Source organism: Stenella coeruleoalba, assembly GCF_951394435.1.
Source record: "Stenella coeruleoalba genome assembly, chromosome: 7".
Classification (NCBI taxonomy): domain Eukaryota; kingdom Metazoa; phylum Chordata; class Mammalia; order Artiodactyla; family Delphinidae; genus Stenella; species Stenella coeruleoalba.
In genome coordinates this window covers 18684351-18705341 of record NC_137153.1, presented here as the reverse complement: position 1 = coordinate 18705341, position 20991 = coordinate 18684351, and the positions used below count along the sequence as shown (strand labels likewise).

The 20991-nt window shown below is 43.6% G+C and overlaps 1 protein-coding gene across 1 annotated transcript in view; it reads right to left on the bottom strand.

Annotated features, from left to right (window-relative positions):
- Positions 1 to 20991, bottom strand: part of NUGGC (nuclear GTPase, germinal center associated) — a 41317-nt gene that overhangs the window by 8120 nt on the left and 12206 nt on the right. The window contains exons 7-14 of the mRNA XM_079927772.1: positions 18814 to 18989; positions 17411 to 17429; positions 17042 to 17131; positions 10311 to 10416; positions 8497 to 8630; positions 3760 to 3924; positions 1766 to 1923; positions 154 to 295 (exon numbers count right to left, since the gene is read on the bottom strand). Coding sequence (XP_079783898.1) covers positions 154 to 295; positions 1766 to 1923; positions 3760 to 3924; positions 8497 to 8630; positions 10311 to 10416; positions 17042 to 17131; positions 17411 to 17429; positions 18814 to 18989 — 990 coding nt within the window. The remainder of the gene's footprint in view (positions 1 to 153; positions 296 to 1765; positions 1924 to 3759; positions 3925 to 8496; positions 8631 to 10310; positions 10417 to 17041; positions 17132 to 17410; positions 17430 to 18813; positions 18990 to 20991) is intronic.

The following is a 20991-nucleotide window of genomic DNA, read 5'->3' as shown; positions in this document are numbered from 1 at the left end:
TGTTCTGTATCCCACAGTGCCTGCTATAAGGTCCACCCAGACCCTGGACACTCCAGGGAAACAGGTGGGAAAAGACAGGCAACCTCCAAAATCCTGCTGGGAAGAAAACCACTACTCAACCTCGCTGCCCCCTTCACTTTATAAGAATCTTACCTCCTGGATCAGGAAACTCTTTTTATAGCTATCATATTTCCAGCCATTTCTTATCCCAATTTCCGTCATCTTCTCCTGCAGAGAGTGCTTAAAAGCATCTATGTGGGGCATCAGAGCTGAGCCATCACTGGGCTTCCCAGACCTACAGGGGAAAGCACGATAAAATGTTAAGAGACAACGGTGGCTATGGTGGGGTTAAAACAAAGAGGAAACTAGCTGGTATTCTTTTACTCATTTTTAAGAGAAAGAGGACGAGATCTAACAGTTACAAAATTCCTATAATGAAGTCCGTGCAATGATGCCCATTTTACAGATGAGAAAGCTGAGGTTCAGAGACGGTAGCTAATGTGTTCAAAGTCACACAGCTAGTAAGTAGCAGGGCCAGACCTTGGGCACTGATCTGTTTAACCTCAAAACTCATAGTCTTTCTGCTGCCCAGGTGTTCCCACTTGAAAGGGTGGGACGAACTACACCTTAAAAGATGGGTAAGATTTAGGGACGTGAAAAGGAGGAGGAGGCATTCTCCACAGGGACGACATAGTGAACTAGATTTCAGGACATCCCAGGAATAAGAAGCGTCAGGTGAGTAGAGGAGAGGGCAGAGGCTTGAAGTCCTAGCTCTCTTCTTAGGAGCCGGGTGACCCTGGGAAAACTATACGATTCCTCCGAGTGGCAGTGTGTTCACTTGTAAGAAGACCAGAGCCACTTCAGGGGGTTATGGGGAGGATGTGATGACATGATGCATGCAAAGTGCTTAGCACAAGTCCCTGGTACATCTCAGTTGCTCTTTGCTGTCCTCAGGCTGGTTAAAGCCAGGGGTTGACACTGACAGGGGGGTGGGGAGAGATGGGAAAGGCCAGTTGGAAGCAGGTGGAATGTCTTGAAGGCCGTTCCAAGGAATTTGGAGTTTACCCTACAGATGTGTAAACAGGGGTGGGTGAGCGTAGGTAGAATAGCAGGATTCCAAACACATTTAAAGGAAGGTTGGGGGCACGGGGGTGGAGGCACTGAGTAAGAATCGAGCAAAGGTAGAATGGCTCAAACAGGAGAGGGTGGTAGGCCAGGTGAAATGCCAGGGGCAAAGGAGGGAGACTGGGGACAGGCTGGGGATTCGGAGAGACTGTTTCTGTGGATGGAGAAAAGGATTGGAGGTCAAGGAAAAAGGGAAGGACGGGGCGCTGTGAAGGTTCAAGCCCCCCACCCCACGCTGTGTGAGCACGCTGTGTGTCAAAAGGAAGCAGAGTCATCGTGAGCCACTTTTCCTTTTCTCATTCAGGGAAATTTACAAAGGCCGTGTGTTTCCTTAACTCCACACTCTCCAACCAAAATACCCCTGTCCTGGGCTCGGAATCCCCGGTGCATGTAGGAGATATTTGAAAAATAATGGGAATCATAATATTAATCTGAAAGCAGCATCTCCAGCTGCACTCCAGGTCACCACAGGACATTTTTAAGTAAACCAAACTAAGGCTTTTGTGTTTTGCCAAAGACTAAGTTTTCCTCCTCAAGTTGCAAGCTACTCCGGACCCTTCCAGATCCAAAGTACAAATGCTTAAAGATGAGCGTTCTTCGCATGTTTGTTCACAGAGGATCCAAGTGAAGGATCCTTTACCTAAAAATGCCTCCAAAAACAGGATCAATCTGTTCATAGATGGGCTGCGTGATGGCTTCGTTCAGATCTATTCTCCCAAGAGTCCTGGAGGCATAGATACCGTTTTTCAGGCAAACCGCTTTCAGAGTCTGGTGAAAACCCTGGTTTCCTCTACTCCTCTGGATAATTAAACAATAAGATAGTGGAGTTAGTAGGTGTTACCTAGAATTCACAGGATCAGAGCTGCACTGCCTTTGGCCAAACACCATTACCAAGAATCACAGGGAAGAGTAGAGACACGATCTTTCAATGTATTATTAAGCTACACAGAGAGGACAGCAGTCACACCTCAAGTTGGCGGGTGCCCCTGCCCTGGGTTCCCAAAGCATCCTCTGCTCTCTGCTTACATACAGCTTTGCGTTTGTCTCTTTACTCATCAGGCTGCTAAACTGGACCATCAGCTGGTTAAGATCAGGCCTGATGTTTCATCCATCGTGATGTCCTCACCATCTGGTCCTGGTATAGGTCATGCTTGATAAATAAGTGCTAAATGAGCAGTTATTAAATGAAAACGTGCTCTGACTCTACCGCGAGTATGTGTTTTAGGTTTTCCGAGCACAGCCTCGATGTTTTACACTTTTTATTACATATTTGATAAAACGTAACTTGATGTGTATCTCTTTGTAGTATTTTCTCCCAGAGACATAAACTCACACATCGGAAGAAAAAAATAATATGAAGCTAGAGCTATAAGAGACTTGACAAATTTTAGCCACATGGTGATTGATCCTCAGTAAAGAGAATAAAAAATACATTTGCACTGACTGAAATTTCAGTAGAGGCCTAATCAATGATATATGTTTTCAGTGAATGGCCATGTAGCATGGTACAACTGGCATCATACTATCTCTATCTATCTATCCATATCTATCTTCCCATATCAATCTATCATCTCTCTCTATTTTAATATTCTGCCATTTTTGCTTAATATTATAGCATGAGCATTTCCTGAATTCGTTGTAAATACTTCCAAAAAACGATCGGAATAACCACGTAATGTCATGTGGATGTATCATATCATTAGCATTCTCGTATGATTAGACATTTAGGCTATTTTACTATGTTACCTAAAGATACGATGTTAGTAGATACATGTCTGCCCAAATATCTGATCGCAAGGGCAAGTTGCTTATCAAATAGGAACGCCCTGGGTTGTGCCCGTAGTCACAGAGTAAAGAAGCCATTGAAGGACTGAGGAGAGCGGGGACAGTTCCTGGGATGAAGCCCTGGTGACAGCCTGAAGGTGCCTGATGCTGCTTCTTCCTCCACAAGAGGACCTTCCTCTCAGAGGACTGGTCCCCACCTCGTGCCTTCGCCTTCTCAGCACCCACCCACTCATTCACTTTTTGTGATCTGGGATCTTCCACCATCGTATAGAAACAGTTCTCTCCAGGGTCACTTCGTTGCCGATCGCTATGAAACAAATTACCCCAAACTTCATGGCTTAAACAACCACACACATTTCTTATCTCTCATCCCTTAGAAACCCCATATAACTATTGAATAATGAAAAGATAAAACAACAATTTGTGTGCCAAGTGAGAGATTATAGGGTGCTTTCTCACTGTGTATCTAATTGATACTTACATCAGCCCTGTGAAATAGATTGGGCAAGTGTTTACCATCCCCATGTTACAGAAGAAAAGTCCCAACAGGCTTAAGTGGGTTTAGGGCCTTGCCCAGGCCTACAGAGAGGATGTTTGGTGGGGCTGGCATTCCAAACAAGACCCTCGGATCCTCAATTCCAGTTCTTTCGGCTGCACGTGTACCCTTCCCTGCGTCCTCACAGTGCACAAACAATTCCCTCAATATGCCTTCCTGTGTGCGATTTTCACTCTCTCCTAATTTCTTCTAGCTCTTTATTTCTTTCAAAAGCAATGGCATAGTGAAAAAAGGTGGAGAATCAGGCGGGCCTCACCGAACATCACGGCTTTTCTTTTTAGAGGGTCACTCACCACCAGGCATGCCCCGAGGATCTGTCGGTAGGAACTCCTGGCATTTCGGACCCCTTCTTGCAGAGGCTGCACTATGTGGGCAAAGCACTGGTCGATGGCCTTCTCCAGCAGCTGTATCTTCTCTTCCACAAATCTCCGTAGGCCACTCACGTGCAAGTATTCGTTCTAGGGACAAGGGCCGTCGGGAACGTGAGGCCACCCCCTCCCTAAAGGCAACATCTCCTCCAACTCTTTCTTTAAGAGCTTTCTTTAAGTCTGTCACCAACACAAGATTTAGCTTGAGCAGATCACCCACGGTGGACTCCTCCCTGTCATCCCCGTAAGGCACCCTTCAGGGCACAGACCTCCTTACGCTTTGTGGGATTGGAGAATCGAACAAATATATCCTCCTGCAACTTTTCCTGGGGTTTCACCCATTAGGCTACTTGAAAGAGTAAATATTTTTTAAAAATCCAGTTGTCATTAAAAGACATTTTTCCAATGACATCTGATTCAACGAATATTTAATGAACTTCGTGCACAAAGCAGTTTTGGAGGAGAGGGTTTCTCAAATTTTAACGTGCATAGAAACCATCAGAAGAGTTGGTTCAAACCCAAGGGCCTGGGATTCTACATTGCTAGCGAACCCCAGGTAATACTGATCTTCTGGACACCGCTTTAAATAAACAGCAAAGCTACAGGACCACAGAAATAAAGACTTGGTTCCTGCTTCAAAGGAGAATAGCCTAGTCAGGGAAGAAAATATCTATTCAAGTAATACAAGGGAGTGACCGCCAGGGGCAGCCTTGACCTCTAGGTTCCAAACTGGGAACTCTGTAGTGTCTGTCCCCTGTATGAGAACACTGGGGACCACACGGTGCCTGACTGCAGTGGAAAGAAACCACACTCCTTAGCTCATCACTTAAGGTCCTTCGTGGCCAGAACTCAATCAATTTCTCCAGCACCACCAGCTCTCTGTTTGCCCAAAAAGTCCTCCCACGTAGCTGCCCCTGAACTTTCTACCATTCCCCAAACGTGTCATCCTTTTGGTCCTTTGCATGTGCTCTTCCCACGTTCTCATACTCCCAAAGCTCAAAAGTCACTTCCCATGTGATGCTCTCCCTGACTCCCCGGGCAGAGTTGGGGCGCTCTTTCCTGGGCTCCCGTTGCATTTAGGACACCCCTGCTGTGCTATGTCTCTCTCAGGCCATGTGTCTCCTGCCCTGGGCCAGGACCTTGCTGGAGAGACAGACTCTGTTGTTCATGTTTGTTTATTCCAAGGCAGGGCACGGAGAGCACGGTCCATAAACATTTCTGGGGTGAATGAGTGGCGTGGAGAAATGGCTGGATGACGTAGGCTTTTAAAGTGTATTCCAAATGTGATGACAGAAATAGCTCTTGCATTGAGGTGTGACCTTACAGAGATGACTTAGCATCTCTGGATCGCAAGGGCATTGTCTGTGAAGTAAGTGAATGGGGCTGAATGATCCTGAAAACAGCCTCAAACTCCTATACCCTGAGTCTCAGAATAGAGGAGTTTTAGAAGTTGATGGAAACTACTCTGCTTGAGGCAAGCCCTGGGGAGTTTCAGAGTTTTCACTAGTTAGAATTCTATACGCCATACTTTCTCCCCCAGAGTTCCCTCTAGATTCTTTGGAGTTTGTCGTGTCACTAGTGATCAAAATGAAAGAAGAAAAAAGTCATGAGAAGAAACTCCACGGGCAAGATTCTCACAAAGGCTCACTCTCAAAGAATCCTTGTTGAAGAAGCAAAAGAATGATAAGAAGGGAAGGGGCTGGAAATAAAAGAGCAGTGAGAAAGGGAAAGGCTGGCATCTACTATGAATAAATGCAGGACTCATTCAACATTGAGATCGTCATAATCAACTTCCCATTGATTCTTCAAAATAAAGACTAGATCCCTGTTCATTTAAAATCACTAACTATCCAAACTCTAAAGGTTTTGGTTTGAGTCACAATCTTAAAAAATGATCTGTCACATTTATTTTTAGATTTGATTTTTTTTTCCCAGAATGCAAAGGAACTGACAAACTCTTGCCTTCCAGCTTTCCATCAGAGAACTAAGACTGAGACCAATAACTGAGGCCAAAGAATGTTGAGTAAGCCTGCTGGCAACTCCTTCTAAAAGGCGATCACAGAAGTACCAGCCAGCCCCCTCCTCTGTGTCTTCTGTAACCTGCAGTCTGGCTACAAGGAGGGACTGAGCCCCTACACGGGTTGCACCTCCTTACCACGCTCCAACTTCGATTGCAAAATGCTTTGTCCTCGTGTTTATAAAATAAACCAACCACACACAGCACCACATCCGATTCGTTTTCCATCAGCACTTCCAAAAACCATCTTTTGCTGAGCAGAGAGGCAACTTTCACCCCCAAAGAATTTTGGGGGGAAGTTAGAATGTCAAAACGTTCACTAGTATTTCAGAGGACAAAAGTCAAATTGGAAAATCTCAGATTCCAGGAGGGTTTCTTTTTTCTTACACAGAACTAGACCCAAACGAGGAATAAGAGATACGATGAAAAAGATGGTGAATCTTACTCTATACGGCACTTTTAATTTCTAAAATGTGGACATTTGACTGACACTGTGTGGACCATCAGGAGTTGACATTGCTGGGATTTCCCTGGTAGTACAGTGGTTGGGAATCCACCTGCCGATGCAGGGGACACGGGTTCGAGCCCTGGTCCGGGAAGATCCCACATGCCGCGGAGCACCTAAGCCCGTGCGTCACAACTACTGAGCCTGCGCTCTACAGCCCTCGAGCCACAACTACTGAAGCCCACACGCCGCAACTACTGAAGCCCGTGTGCCTAGAGCCCGTGCTCCGCAACAAGAGAAGCCACCGCAATGAGAAGCCCGCGCTCCGCAACAAAGAGTAGCCCCCGCTCGCCGCAACTGGAGAAAACCCACGCGCAGCAACGAAGACCCAACACAGCCAAAAATAAATAAATAAATTAATTAATTAAAAGTAAAAGAGTTGACATTGCTTACTTTTCACACTGAAGTCAGGTCCGCACCAGCTGCCTCTGCTCATCACTCCACAGGGCCCTCCCAGGTTCACTGTCCCACATTCTCAGGACCAGCCCTACCGGTACATTTCTCTCCCCTTTCCCTATTCTGCATAACAAGAAGTCAGACAGCTTGGCTGTGCAAACCTGATAGCTGACAGCAAGTGTGGAAATAAAGAAATACCAACCAAATGAGAACCCACAAAGGCTATTAATTTAGAGCTTGCTATATAACAAGAGAGTCTGTGGCCATCACTTGCGTTTGGCAGACACTCAAAGGCAAGCAGAGGGATGGGAAGGCTTCTGGTGCCCTGATCAGAGGCCCCTGGCATGGGGCAGCCGTAGGTGGAGACCTCGAAGCAGGGATCTTATGTGATACGTGAGGATGCATATTTATCTTTTCTTGATTGGTCCTCAGTTGGAAGCAGGGATAAAGGTTAGGGAAGCCCATGAGCTAACAAGGCAGTCTGTGATGAGAGTTTCATGGGCAGCCAATTATACTGAGGATGTGTGGGATCAGAATAATGCAGCCTGCTGGGAGACTGTCATTTGCAGAATTAAAGGCAATGCAATCGTTGCTAAAGGGTTTAGTTTGGACGGGAGATGTAACCTTCCGGCCATACTTCTGTCATCTGAATCTGATGGGTTGTTTTTGTGTGTTTCAGGTTGTTTAAATTTTCTTTTCCGTTTTGTAAGCAGCCATTGCTCGTATGTTAAAACACCTAAGAGAAATGGCAATCTCTTTGCCATAAAAGATGGATGACAGTTAAAAAAAAAAAAAAGGATAAGGGAAGCCATCAGTCGTTAACAAAGGTCTGGCCATTTGGGGCTGATTGTTTCAGAAGTTATTGTTTAGCTTCTTAGATTGTTACTAGAGATAGCAGTCTAACTTCCTACAAGTGTTAGAGCAGGCTGGCTTCCTGAGCTGTTCATTGTAGATGGGGGGTTGGTTTCCCAGGCACCTTGCTGCTGGCTGTGGGTCAGAGTTCTGTCTTTATATGTGCTCGTCTGTTTGTATTTTCATTCCCTCACAAGGAAACAATGCAGTTGGTGATTGATTCCAGCAACAAAGTTTTCTCCCAAACCTCGAATTTAGCAGCTTATCCCTCTTATCTTAGGGTAAAAAAAAATTCATCCATCAAAAAGATAACTTTGTCCACTACTCTGAAAAAAGTCATTTTAACTGGTTATTCAGAAGACCTGCATTCTAGACCATGAAGATAATATCTCTCTGCTGAAAGGCCCTCCTCTTTTCCTTCCCCTCACATTATAGAACCACGTTGCTCTGAGTTTGAGATTCTGACAGCACCAGGCCATGCAGGAAGTCCACAGGCAGAAGAAAGTTTTTTGGACTGTATGTGCACACATGCCTCTTTAGGATAACCAAGAACTGACATATTCCAGTAGAAGTAGACAAATCCCTCCTGACATTAAACACATTCTACCTGATTCAAGTCTCAGGAGAGGCAAAAGTGACTATTTTTACCTTTTCCTCTCAGCCCATCTGTCCTAGGTAAAACATTATTTCTTTTCTTTTTTTTTTTTTTTTGCTCAAAGGTTACAATGTTAACCCTTGAATTCTCTTTCTGCTCTCTTTAGATTCTCTAAGCTTAGGGTCTTCCTCTGGTGAGAAAAGAAAGATTACGGTGAGTTAATTTTCTAACTTGGTAAGAGGGAGCATTCTGCCCAGGCCAGGAGGCAGAGGACACACAGTCCAGGGGTCTTCCTACCGGCAGGTTGTCCGTGCAGCTGAAACTGTCCGTGAGGAGAAACAGGCCAAAAGCTTCAGTGACATACTTGGTCACCATCCTCCTCTTCTTATCCAAGAGCCTTCTCCTGATATATTCTCTTAACTTGGGGATTTCTGGAATTCACAGGCAGCACAAACAATTTGAAAAGGCCAGAGCTGGTGGGAAATAGAATTCTTAAACATTAACAGATCATGCTGGCAGTCTGAATTAACTTCTGCTGAGGTCCTATGCGGGTGGGTTGCTCACTAAACTAACCTATCTGTTTTCCCCAGTCTAGGATCAGCAGTGATGCATGCTAATTTTATTCAGTGGTAGAGAACAAACTCTGTGGAAAAGTTCAGGCTGGGTAAGAAAACGGGCACTTCCCTCTGGATGATAGTTACCTGGATAGTATATAGAACCCGGGGCTCACATTTCTAGAGCCTCAGCCATTTGGTCCCGCTAGACTTTTCTATCTATATCAAATAACCATTAACATCAAAATAGCGCATGCTTGCTGTAGAAAGGGTAGGACCTCTGACAAGTGCAATTCCAGATTAGACACGTATCTTAGTCCGAATCCTCTGTTAGTCAGAAGATAATAGATGTCAATCTCCTTTCCCCCCATTATCCCTGTAGGTGGAAATGTTTCTATATTATTCCTTGCTTGTGCCATGCTGATTATTTCTTTGATATCCTTGTTCAAGCAGTTCCCCATTTCTGGCAACTTTTCACATCTTCTGCTCCTTAATCGCCTTGACGTTCATCCATGTCTAGCGACATATAGGCCCATTTTAAACCATTTTCAGCTGAGATCGAGGTCAAGCTCGGATCCTGCCTCCTCACACAGCTTTCCTTCAGTAATCCAGTCACACAGGTCCTGGGTTCTCTGAATTTCTGCTGTACTCAGAGCACCATAGAACTAGCCTCATTTTTACTTTGATTTTTGCACGTGGCTTAGTATAGTAAGTCCCCTACTTACGAACCTTCACGCTGCAAACTTTCAAAGATGCAAACGTGCATCTGGTTCCAGCAAGGAACCAGAACCTGCGCCATCAACATCAGGCGTGAGTGACATTGCAGCCTGCCCTCCGTCTCCTATCGCTGACCATCCTTCAGCTCTACCATCTCCTACCTCCTCTCTCTCCTCCAGTCAGTAACTCTTCTTGCCTGTTCACTCCATGGCAGCCCCTGGATGCCAGCTGTTGTTCTGTACTACTGTACTTTCCAAGGTACTGCACTGTAAGATTAAAAATGTTTTCTTTATTTTTTGTGTTTGTTTTTTATGTATTATTTGTGTGCAAAGTATTATAAACCTATTACAATATAGTACTATATAGCCGATTGTGTTAGTTGGGTACCTAGGCTAATTCTACGGGACTTACGAACAAACTGGACTTACGAACGCGCTCTCGGAATGGAACTCATTCGTATGTAGGGGACTTACTATATTAGCTCTTCATGTAAATTTCAAGTTCTCTGAAGAAAGCAGCCATGTTCTCTAACCCCACCCCACCCCCAAAGAAAAAGCATGCCATGGTTGCTTTTTCTACCTGTCCCTGGGTGAGCAAGGACTCTCAAGGCAAACACTAAGGAAATGACAACTCATCGTAAGATTTGGAGGAGAAAGGAATTGTGATCTCAGGCACCACAACAATGCAGAGACAAACACGCATATAGCTGCTCATAGGTATAGAAACTGTGGCAAACTAGAAGTGCGGCACAGAAAGTTCTAGAACGGGAAATTCAGAGTGCCAAGCTTAATCCTGAGAATTGGAGTGATTGAGATGAAAAAATATATATGTATAAATTACCAGTTTCCTCCTCGGTGAGGAGAGCCTGCTGCCAGTACTCCTGGGCGCTGACCGTGTACACCAGCTCTGAGTCTTCCAGAACCCTGGAGTCAGCTGGCAGCTTCCTCTGAAGTGAGAGAGGCACACAGAGAACAGAATAACTCAACCGCCGCAAAGGCAACCATGCACATGCTCCACAAGAGCCTTCAGCAAACTTTAGCTCATTCGCTTTCAGTTCTGCACAAGCCCTGTAAGGAACAAGCAATAGTCCCAGTGCCAAACGTTCCCATCTGTCTGCCTTACAAGGTCGGAGGTTGTGAGGACACTGTTGCAGAGATTCTCTTGGGAGTTAAAAGAAATAGCAATTCTAGAAGGAAATGTATAAAGAAAATAGTTCAAAAGTGTATTTAACCTTAAAAAACTAAAGATAGAGTTACCATAGGATCCAGCAATCCCACTCCTGGGCATATATCTGGAGAAAACTGTAATTCCAAAAGATACATGCACCCCTATGTTCATAGCAGCACTATTTACAATAGCCAAGACATGGAAGCAACCTAAATGTCCATCAACAGATGAATGGTTAAAGAAGATGTGGTATATATACAATGGAATACTACTCAGCCATAAAAAAAGAATGAAATAATGCCATTTGCAGCAACATGGATGGACTTGAAGGGCATTATGCTACGTGAAATAAGTCAGGCAGAGAAAAACAAATACCGTATGATATCATTTATTTGTGAAATCTTAAAAAAATGATACAAATGAACTTATTTACAAAACAGAAATAGACTCACAGACATAGAATACAGACTTACGGTTACCAAAGGGGATAGTTGGGGGGGAGATAAATTAGGAGTTTGAGACTAACATATACACATTGCTATATATAAAATAGGTAAACAACAAGGACCTACTGTATAGCACAGGGAACTATAGTCAATATCTTGTAATAACCTATAAAGGAAAAGAATCTGAAAAAGATTAGATAGATAGATAGATAGATAGATAGACATAGATATTATAACTGAATCACTTTGCTGTACACTTGAAACTAACACATCATAAATTAACTATACCTCAATTTTAAATGTTCAGAGGGGGGAAAGTACCAGGATCCATTTTGGAAAAAGAAGCACAGCCCTGACAAAGGCAGCGATGGGCAGGAGCCAGCTTGGACCAGCTCCTGAGCATCCACCGTACACAGCTCCTCCCAGCTCCCCCCTCAGCACCAGCACATCGGTAGCTTGAAACTGGCAAGGGAACATTTACACCACAGGAATCGGCAAATGGTACACATTGGGCCTTTTTTGTTTTTTAAACAGAGAGCTGACTGTTAAAACATGTATCAATTTATCAGCACAACACAACACTGGGCAAAGGTCCTATAAAAGTGCAAGTTTCTTAACTGGGTGGTTAGTCATCCTACACATTTAAATGCAGAGTAATGTTTAAGCAAATGATGGTTTTAAATGTCAAGGAATTAAGAATCATATGAGAAATTTTTTATGATTAGAAAAACATCACCACAGAGAAGTCATACTAGAATGACACATAAATGATGTTTCATAATCCTTCATTCTTCTCACTTAAAAGAGAAAAGCCATAAAGAGTATGCATGGGTATATGGGGGCGGTAGAACACAGTAGGGAGTTGTCAACCTTCTTCTGATGCAAAGATATAATAAAGCTGAGTGAGTGGTCCACTGGGAGAGGCAGGAAGCTGCATCTCTGCAAGATCTCTGCATCTCAAGTTGTGAGCCCATCTAGTCAAGGCTGGAATACAGATTGCTAGAAGCCCCACACTCTAGTCAGGACTAAAGTTATATAAAGGAGCTGCCAAGATTATTATTTTTTCCCTGCTTGATAGAGTTTTGACTCTAGGAAAATGTTTAGGAAAGTTGACCCCACTTTCTACTGGGAGATAAAACTAATGTGCAATTAAATGTTAGTAGAGTTTTAAAATAGTTGAAAGGAGTAGTCCTAGCTTTACCCAGGTGTTTGCATTATTTAAAATTTTGCTCTAAATTTTGTATATCTTTTCTAAAAATTATTGAAGATTCGTTTACACTTCTTGTTATTGTAATCCAAAGAAATATTTTTATAGTGTCAGCGGGATGGCTACAGTAGCAGGTTCCGTATTATTGTTAAAGAGAAGTAGAAACAGTTACAGTTGGAGGGTAGGATCCAAGAGCTAAGTAGATGCTTATCAGATTATCCTATAGAAAGATGAGCCACTGTTATCATTTACACACATGGTTTTTAATAACTATATATAGCATAATGTATTAAGTTTGTAAGAAGATATTGTATATAAGAAAGGAGAAAACCTGGAAGCTCAAAATAGAAGTGACACAAGATGGAAGCAGAATCAAAAAGCATATAGTAGGGCTTCCCTGGTGGTGCAGTAGTTGAGAGTCCACCTGCCGATGCAGGGGACACGGGTTTGTGCCCTGGTCTGGGAAGATCCCACATGCCGCGGAGCAGCTAGGCCCGTGAGCCACGGCTGCTGAGCCTGCGCGTCCCGAGCCTGTGCTCCGCAACGGGAGAGGCCACAACAGTGAGAGGCCCACGTACCACCAAAAAAACCAAAAAAAAAAAAAGCATATAGTAAAGTTGGAGTTAGATTGAAATCAGGAATATAATTTGTAACCCCATTTTTAAAAAAATTTTATACAATTTTTAAAGGTTACTTTTCATTTACAGTTATTACAGAATATTGGCTATATTCCCCATGTTGAGCCTATCTTACACCCAATAGTTTCTACCTCTCACTCTTCCACCCCTATATTACCCCCCCACACACTGGTAACCTCTAGTTTGTTCTCTATATCTGTGAGTCTGCATCTTTTGTGTTATATTCAATAGTTTGTTGTATTTTTCAGATTCCATATATAAGCCATTATCATACAGTGTTTATCTTTCTCTGACTTATTTCACTTAGCATAATGTCCCCCAAGTCCATCCATGTTGCTGCAAATGACAAAATCTCATTCTTTTTTATGGCTGAGTAGTATTCCATTGTATGTATGTATGTGTGTGTATATATCTCTATCTATCTATCTATTTATCTACATATATATATACACACACACATATATACACTGCAACTTCTTTATCCATTCATCTGTTGATGGAGACTTAGGTTGTTTCTAAGTCTCAGCAATTGTAAATAACGCTGCTATGAACATTGGGGTGCATGTATCTTTTTGAACTAGTTGCAACCCCATTTTTAAAAAAATCTATATTTTCTAGCTTTGTCATTAAAATGACTTTGCAGTGACATCACCCTGTCCACTTCTTTTACTTGTATGAATTATTTGGTATGTACCCCTTGCACCCCAACTTTTATTTTTAATATTATTCTCTGCTAAAAGAAACCCAAGTTTCTTTGATAGTAATAGTTCCATGCCTTGGGGCAGGGAAAAAGAAAATGGGCCTGAATATGTTCTTGTTACCAGAGAGGAAAGATATATTTTTTGAATGTCTGGGTAATGCTAAAAGGAACCAGCTTAAATTAAAGGCTCCCTTTGGCCAAGATGTGAACTTGAACATAAAAAAGAACACAGTAATTCTGTGAAAAGCCATGAGTTCATTATAATCCTCAAACTGAGTAAACTAATAAGGTATTATGAAATAATAAGCTCTATCTCTATCTATCTATCTATCTCTCTATCTATCTATCTATCTACAGGTCTCTGCCCTGAGTTCCCAACACAGGGCTCCTAAACCCCTTATAAATAGGGGGTTTCATTCTAACATTGAGTCTTTGGCCCCAGTTCCCAGCACAGAGCTCCCAAATCCCTTGGAATTTCTACCCCCCACCCCCATTCTCCAGAGAGGGGAGAGGAGCTGGAAATGGAGTTAATCATTGATCGTGTCTATCTGATGAAGCTCCCTAAAATCCCAGTAGTGTGGGGCTCGGAGAGCGTCCAGGTTGTGAGCACATCCACATACTTGGAGAGCGATGCACCCCAGTTCCATGGGGACAGAGGCTCCTGTGCTGGGGACCCTCCCAGACCTCGCCCTATGTATCTCTTCAACTGGCTGTTCATCTCTTATCATATCCTTTATTATATAGTAAACTGGTAAATGTGAGTGTTTCACTGTGAGTTCTCTGAGCTGTTCTAGCAAATAACCCAATGCAAGGGAGAGGAGGTCATGGGAACCAATTTGTAGCCAAGTCAGGCAGTTGCGGGTAACCTGGGGACCTACTTCTTGCGATTCGTATCTGAAGTGGGAGGCAGTCTTGTGGGACTAAACCCTTAACCTGTGGGATCTGACACTATCTCCAGGTAGACCATGTCAAACTGAGTTAAATTGTAAGGTGCCCAGCTGGTGTCAGAGAGAATTACTTAGTGTGAAGAAAACTCCCACACATCTGGTGTCAGAAGTATGAGTGCGGTAGCCATGTGCGAGTGAAGGAGAGAGGCACTGGAGCAGTAGCATAGGTTTTCTTTACAGATTTGCTAAAGCACAGGCAAAATGCTGTATAATAATCAGCTCAAAAGACATGCCTGAAAAAAAAAATGCCTGAAAACATCAAAACCCAGCTTTCTTTTACCTGCCACATACAGTTAGTCGTCCAGACCTATGGATCTGAACCCCCTATTAGTTCTTGAATGCATCTCCTCTACTCTATTTCTATGGTTACTGCCTAGTTCAGGCTCTTATCACTTTTTTTTTTTTTTGGGGGGCTACATTGGGTCTTTGTTGCTGTGCGCCGGCTTTCTCTAGTTGCAGTGAGCGGGGGCTACTCTTCGTTGCGGTGTGTGGGCTTCTCATCGCGGTGGCTTCTCTTATTGTGAAGCACGGGCTCTAGGCATGTGGGCTTCAGTAGTTGTGGCACACAGGCTCAGTAGTTGTGGCTCACGGGCTCTAGAGCACAGGCTCAGTAGTTGTAGCGTACGGGCTTAGTTGCTCCACAGCATGTGGGATCTTCCCGGAGGGCTCAGACCCATGTCCCCTGCATTGGCAGATGGATTCTTAACCACTGTGCCACCAGGGAAGCCCTATCACTTCTTTTTTTTTTTTTTTTAACACCAACTAGATTACAGAAAAAGCCTCCCAGCTGGTCTTTCTACATCCAATCTTCACCAGCCCCTCTCCCCACCATCCCTTCTCCATATTCCCGAGAAAATCACCTTTCTAAGATGCATAATATTTCCAAATTGAAATCAATAAGTGTAGTCCCAGGAGCCTGAAATTTTTCTTACAATATTTTTCTTAATTTTCTTTTTTATAATTAAAAAAAATAAGTAGAGACATCTCTATGAGTGGCTACCCTATAATCAACTTCTGACTCATATTTTCTATGATCGAAATTAAATTTGCTCCAAATGAAGGTCTGCAGTACAAATAAAGGTCTCACAATAATTCAAACTGAAAAGAAGCGGTTGGAGAATGAAGGCGTTACCTAGCCATCAGAGGTGTAGGTGTGAGACCTAAAAGAACTTGTGCCATAAGAATCAAAACCACAGTCACCCTGCAAGCTGATGTATTGTTGCCCAGACCCTATCTTGTACATACCAATTTGCCACATTTTTTAGCAATAAATATACTTGTAAATTGTGTATTGAGGTATTTTATGTTTCTGCTTCCAGAAACAATATAATTAGGTCCTCATAAAATGCATATTTCTTTAATGCCAAGAAGAACAATTAAAGAGAATAAGAACAGCTTTACTGAGTTATTGCCTCATTAAAAGCAACATTCAAGAATTGCTCGGTAGAAGACTTTGGCTTGAGTCTGAGGTCTGATTATTCTGAATTAGAAACAAAAGCCCTGAAATTTCCAATTCCACATTGTACGCCAGACATTTTCTGCATCAGTATAATTGAAGTCAAAATACAGAAAGCAATTAAACATAGAACTGGACCTAAGGCCATGTGTTTTTACTGTTAAATCCAACACTGAAGGTTTAGTTTCAGCAAAACCATCCCTTCTATCATATTATACTAACTGTTATATAACATTTAAGTTGTTTTGTTTATATTTTATCTTCAAGTTGGTTTCAGTTTTATAGTTGCATAAGACTATTACAGGAAGGAGTTTTATGTTTGTACCTATTTTAGTGACAGCATAATAAAAATAATTTAAGAAACAGCAAGATTCCCACAGAACAATTACTCAAGCTTGAAAAATAGAGCTCAGGGCTTTTCTCCCAACACTCCTGCATATGCCCCTTGCTGAGCTATTCAAAACTACTTGCCTGTAATTCACCAAGCGTGGCAGTTTTCTTCAACCACGTTCTTCCTTCTGTATCAAACACATTTTCTCCGACTTCTTCACCTCACTCAAGACTATTGGTTCTTTAAAATTCTGCTGAAGAGGCTGAGAAGTTTTCCCTGAACTTCTCCTCAACACCGCCTCCCCCAACGGCCCGCGTGACTGGGGCATCCTTCCTCTGTGTTCCCCCAGCCCTGCTGCATCCCTCTAGCCAAGCACACTTCAACCTGCACTGTGATCCCTGATTTTATCTGCACACAGTTCTCAGTAGACCATATGCTCATTCAATCCTTCCAACAATCACAGGCAGTAGATATTATTATTCCCCCATTTTACAGACGAGAAAATGGAAGCTCAGAGAGGCACGGTAATTTGCCTAAGGTCACAAAGTAATTAATCAGCAGGACTAAGTTGTCTACTCCAAAGCCTCTGCCCTTGCTACCGCGCAAGACCAAATAGGTGTTTCTCAAAATCTGAGTGGTTGAAAAGCAGAAAAATGCATAGGAGAATCTGTTAACTTACCTTTAGTTTTTCCTTGAGAACTTTATTCCTTTGTAGCTTTATCATTTCATTTCTTTCTAAAACAGCCTCTCGCTGACTTTGAATAGCTTGCTGGATTGTGAAAAGAAATAAAAGCATGGCAAAGAGTCTAGGGTTATCAAGAGTGATAAAGGGATAAGATGCACATCTTGCGGGAGCTCTTCCTCTGGCCCAGACAAATGTGCATGTGTTCGAATCATATAATACTAATCATAAAAAGTATTATTTAAGAATAACAAGTCCAAACTCATCAAGATGTTTACATTAAATGTGTGTAACTTTTTGTCTATCAATTATATCTCAATTGAGCTTTAAAAAAGAAAGAAAAAAAAATAACTGGTCCATACTTACACTTCCCACTTTTCTTTCCCTGGAATGAGAAATGTAACAATTATTTATCTCATGATGTGTCACAGCAGTCTTGACTTTCCCTGAAAGCAGCATATACTGTCATGCCTTTATGCCTCTTCCTAAGCTCTTTCTTCAGTCCAAATGCTCTGACCCATCTCCAGTGTCCATTTGAAAAAAGTATCTTAATTTCTCAGTATTTTGTCATCGGTGGAATTTTCTGTGACCTCACCACCTGGCCCAGTCAAAACGCAGCCCTCACTCTCCGAGGTCCCATGGTACTTTACTTGTCCCTCTCATATAACCTTTCATCCTCTTTTAAGACAGTGACCTCAGTGACTAAGCAAGATGCCTCTCTGAATCTGCTGCCCCTACCACAGTGTTCAATAAACATTTAATAAATTCAACTGTATTATGTTCAGTTTTAGAGCTGGCATTGGAAAGGGAGCACTTGAGATACTATTCTGTGGTAGGGAGTGGGGTGAATGGAATTGCAGGGAAAAAAATAATGGAGCTGAAATTCCAACTTAGACCGTGAAAGCAAGAAGTTGGGGGAAAAGTCTTAGTCTGTTTCTTCACTGAGGAATTTTTCTCTGCTAAGTTAGTTCCTGGAGACAGTAGACTCAAGTCGGGGGGGGATACGGCAGAGCGGACAGGTGGAGAAGCTTTTGTTAGAGCAGGGAAACACTGTCAAGGGTAGAGCCCATGATCATATGTCCCATGTCCCTGGAACAGACCAGTGTACACCTGCGATCCTCTGTAAAGATTAATAACAACCCCTTTCACTTTCAGAGTGCCCCAGCATGGAAGATAAGTTCCAGTCCGCCTAGTTACAGGGGGAACAGACATGTGCATGGAAATGAACATATATTAACATCTATTAAGCTCTAAAATGCTTACCCTTCATTATGTTTTGTTAGAGTATGACTCTAAGAATGCTTTTACTTTGGACCGAGTTCTGAACCTTTGAGAACCTTGCTCCATATGGGTTTAAAATCTCAGGAGGAGACAAATCTGAAACAGAATCTTGACACTTCAAAGCGGTACCGGGCCAGGGTGTTATAGGAAGTGCCCACTAGCTGTGGGGCATCTACACTTCCCATATCTGGGGGGACGGGCAGGTCCACCACTCTGTAAAATGCCAGGAGCTGCTCTTTGCATCTCAGACACCTGAGTGGCGTAAGAGCACAGCCTGTTGGGCGTTAAGCAGCTGCTCTGGAAGATTCCCAAGACAACCTACCCAAGGGTCCTGATGTCCCAGGAAATCACCCAGACTTCTCTTTTAGCCCCAGTGGTCACTTCCCTGAGTCCGAAATGCCCATGAGTCAAAGCTCTGTTGTTACCGTAATTACGGCAGTCAGGACCCATGGAGGAAAGCCCGCCTCCCTGTAAGCCCAGCACCGTACCTTAGATATTCCGGCAAGTGGAGCTTGTCGGTCTTGGTGACCACCAGGGCCATGTCCCTGCAGAACCCCCTTTGGCAGGCTTTGATGCTCTCGTTCAGGAGGTCTTCATGGGCTCTCCCTCCAGAAACTCTTTCAATGTCACTGATCAGCCAGATCACTGAGCATTTATCAATGGTCTGTGAAACATGACCACAGCATGTTTAAGAGCATAAATGGTGCCTCGGTTGTAGAGCATGTGCTTCCTTAATGTACCATGTCTGTCCTCGATGCCCTGCCCCGACTCTCTCTCCAACCCCACCTCTCATCCCTCCCCACCACATTCTTTTAGGCACCAATCATACGAGCTTCATACACTTCCTGGGATGTAAATTGTTCATCTATCTCTTGGGCCTTTGCCCTTGCCGTGACCTCTGCTTGACCTCCATTTGCCATCTGAGACTGCCAAGGGCCACCTGAGGCTAGGTTGGCCACCTCCACCTCTGCATCCCACAGCACCTGGACTTACCTGCCACAGTACTTCTCAGGCAGAACTATTGTACACGGTCGGCACTCTATACCCCTCTCCCCCTCTTCACCCAGACTGTGAGGTACCGGATGGGAAGGGGCTGCACCTTCCAGCTTGGAATCCACATCACCTCAAGCACAGTACTTGGCCCATAGTAGAGGCTTCAGAGATGTTTGTGGCAGTAGTCATTGATAGAATTCAAGAAATCAGACCTCCAGTTCCAGATCCATCACGGGCTTGATTTACCTCAGCTGTTCTCTAGGGAAAATTATTGTTCTTCCAGAGCTAGTCCTGGTCATGATCTACCCCAAAGCTGTCACCACAGGGCATCATTTTGATGTCTGGCTGCCCCTGCATATTCAGCATACTACCACCAGGTGGCAGCAGGGAGCCAGAAACCGCGTGATTCAAGTTGCAAAGGCCAATGCACCTGAAATTGCAACCTACTCATGGATCACATATGTATTGCTTCAGCTAATATGCAACTTTCACGTGACAAGCAATAGTGTGTTGCCTTGTGACATTTCTCTGACTGTATTGTTTCACTCATCTTATCTCGCCATATAAGTGAAAAGCGGGTCCATCACCAGGACTGAGTTTGTTTATGGTTCCTCAGAACAGCACTTTGTACAAAAAGCTGTGACAAGTTTGCGAGTTGCTAATTCAATCATTATTTGCTTTATACTAACGGTTCTTAACTAGTGGAGATTCTATACCCCAGGCGACGCTTGGCAATGTCTGGAGACATTTTTAACCGTTTTGACTTGAGGGGGCACTAGTGTGGGTAAAGGCCACGGAAGCTGCTAAACATCTTGCAATGCCCAGGTCGGGCCCCTACAGCAAAGAATTCGCTGGACCCAAAATGTCAAAAGAGCTGAGCCTGAGAAAGCTTGATCTAGAGCAGGGGGTTTCAAACATGTTTTTAACGGTGGAGCCTTTTTCAAATGAAATCTTAGGAAGAATTCCAATTGCCAAACTTGATTTTTTAAAATAGAACTGCTATGGTTGAATTGGGGGTGGAGGGTTTGGAGTCCCCACGTGCTCTGTGTCCCGCACCCTCTGCCCATGAACCTCTTGGCTTCACGGATCATTGTTATGAAAGCATCCATCTCCAGTGTCAAACAAACTTCATTGTTTTATAAAGAAGGTACATGGCAGGCCCCGAGAGGCAAAGGATCTGCTTAAGGCCACACAACTATGGGTCCTGAACTTCCTCCCCTACATGGATGGACTCACATTCGGGCAGGAAAATAAAACCAATCGCTCCCTCCCACTTCCCAAATTATAACCAATTTAGGGATGCTTCGGATTATGCCATCAGGCTGTGGAAGATGAAGCTCCTCCTCTAGGGCAGGGCCTCTTTCACTTTTATATTCCCCTGGTCCTGGTAAACTACAGGTGCTTAATAAATGTTTATTAAAAGAGAAGAGAAATGCAATCATAAAGGTTGCATTGGTTAAATTTCAGGCCCTACACAAAGCTCCCGACTGCCAGGATTTGGTAAAATTAGAGTCACAGAAAACACCGGAAAAAAGCAGATCTATATAAGACAAGAGCCACTGGATTTGGGAGTGGGTAGGATGGCCCCCTGCCATCGCCGCCCTCCTCCCTTCCCACAATGAGAATGGGCCTCCAAGAGGTCAGGTGACTCAGGCAACACAGGGACGTCTGAG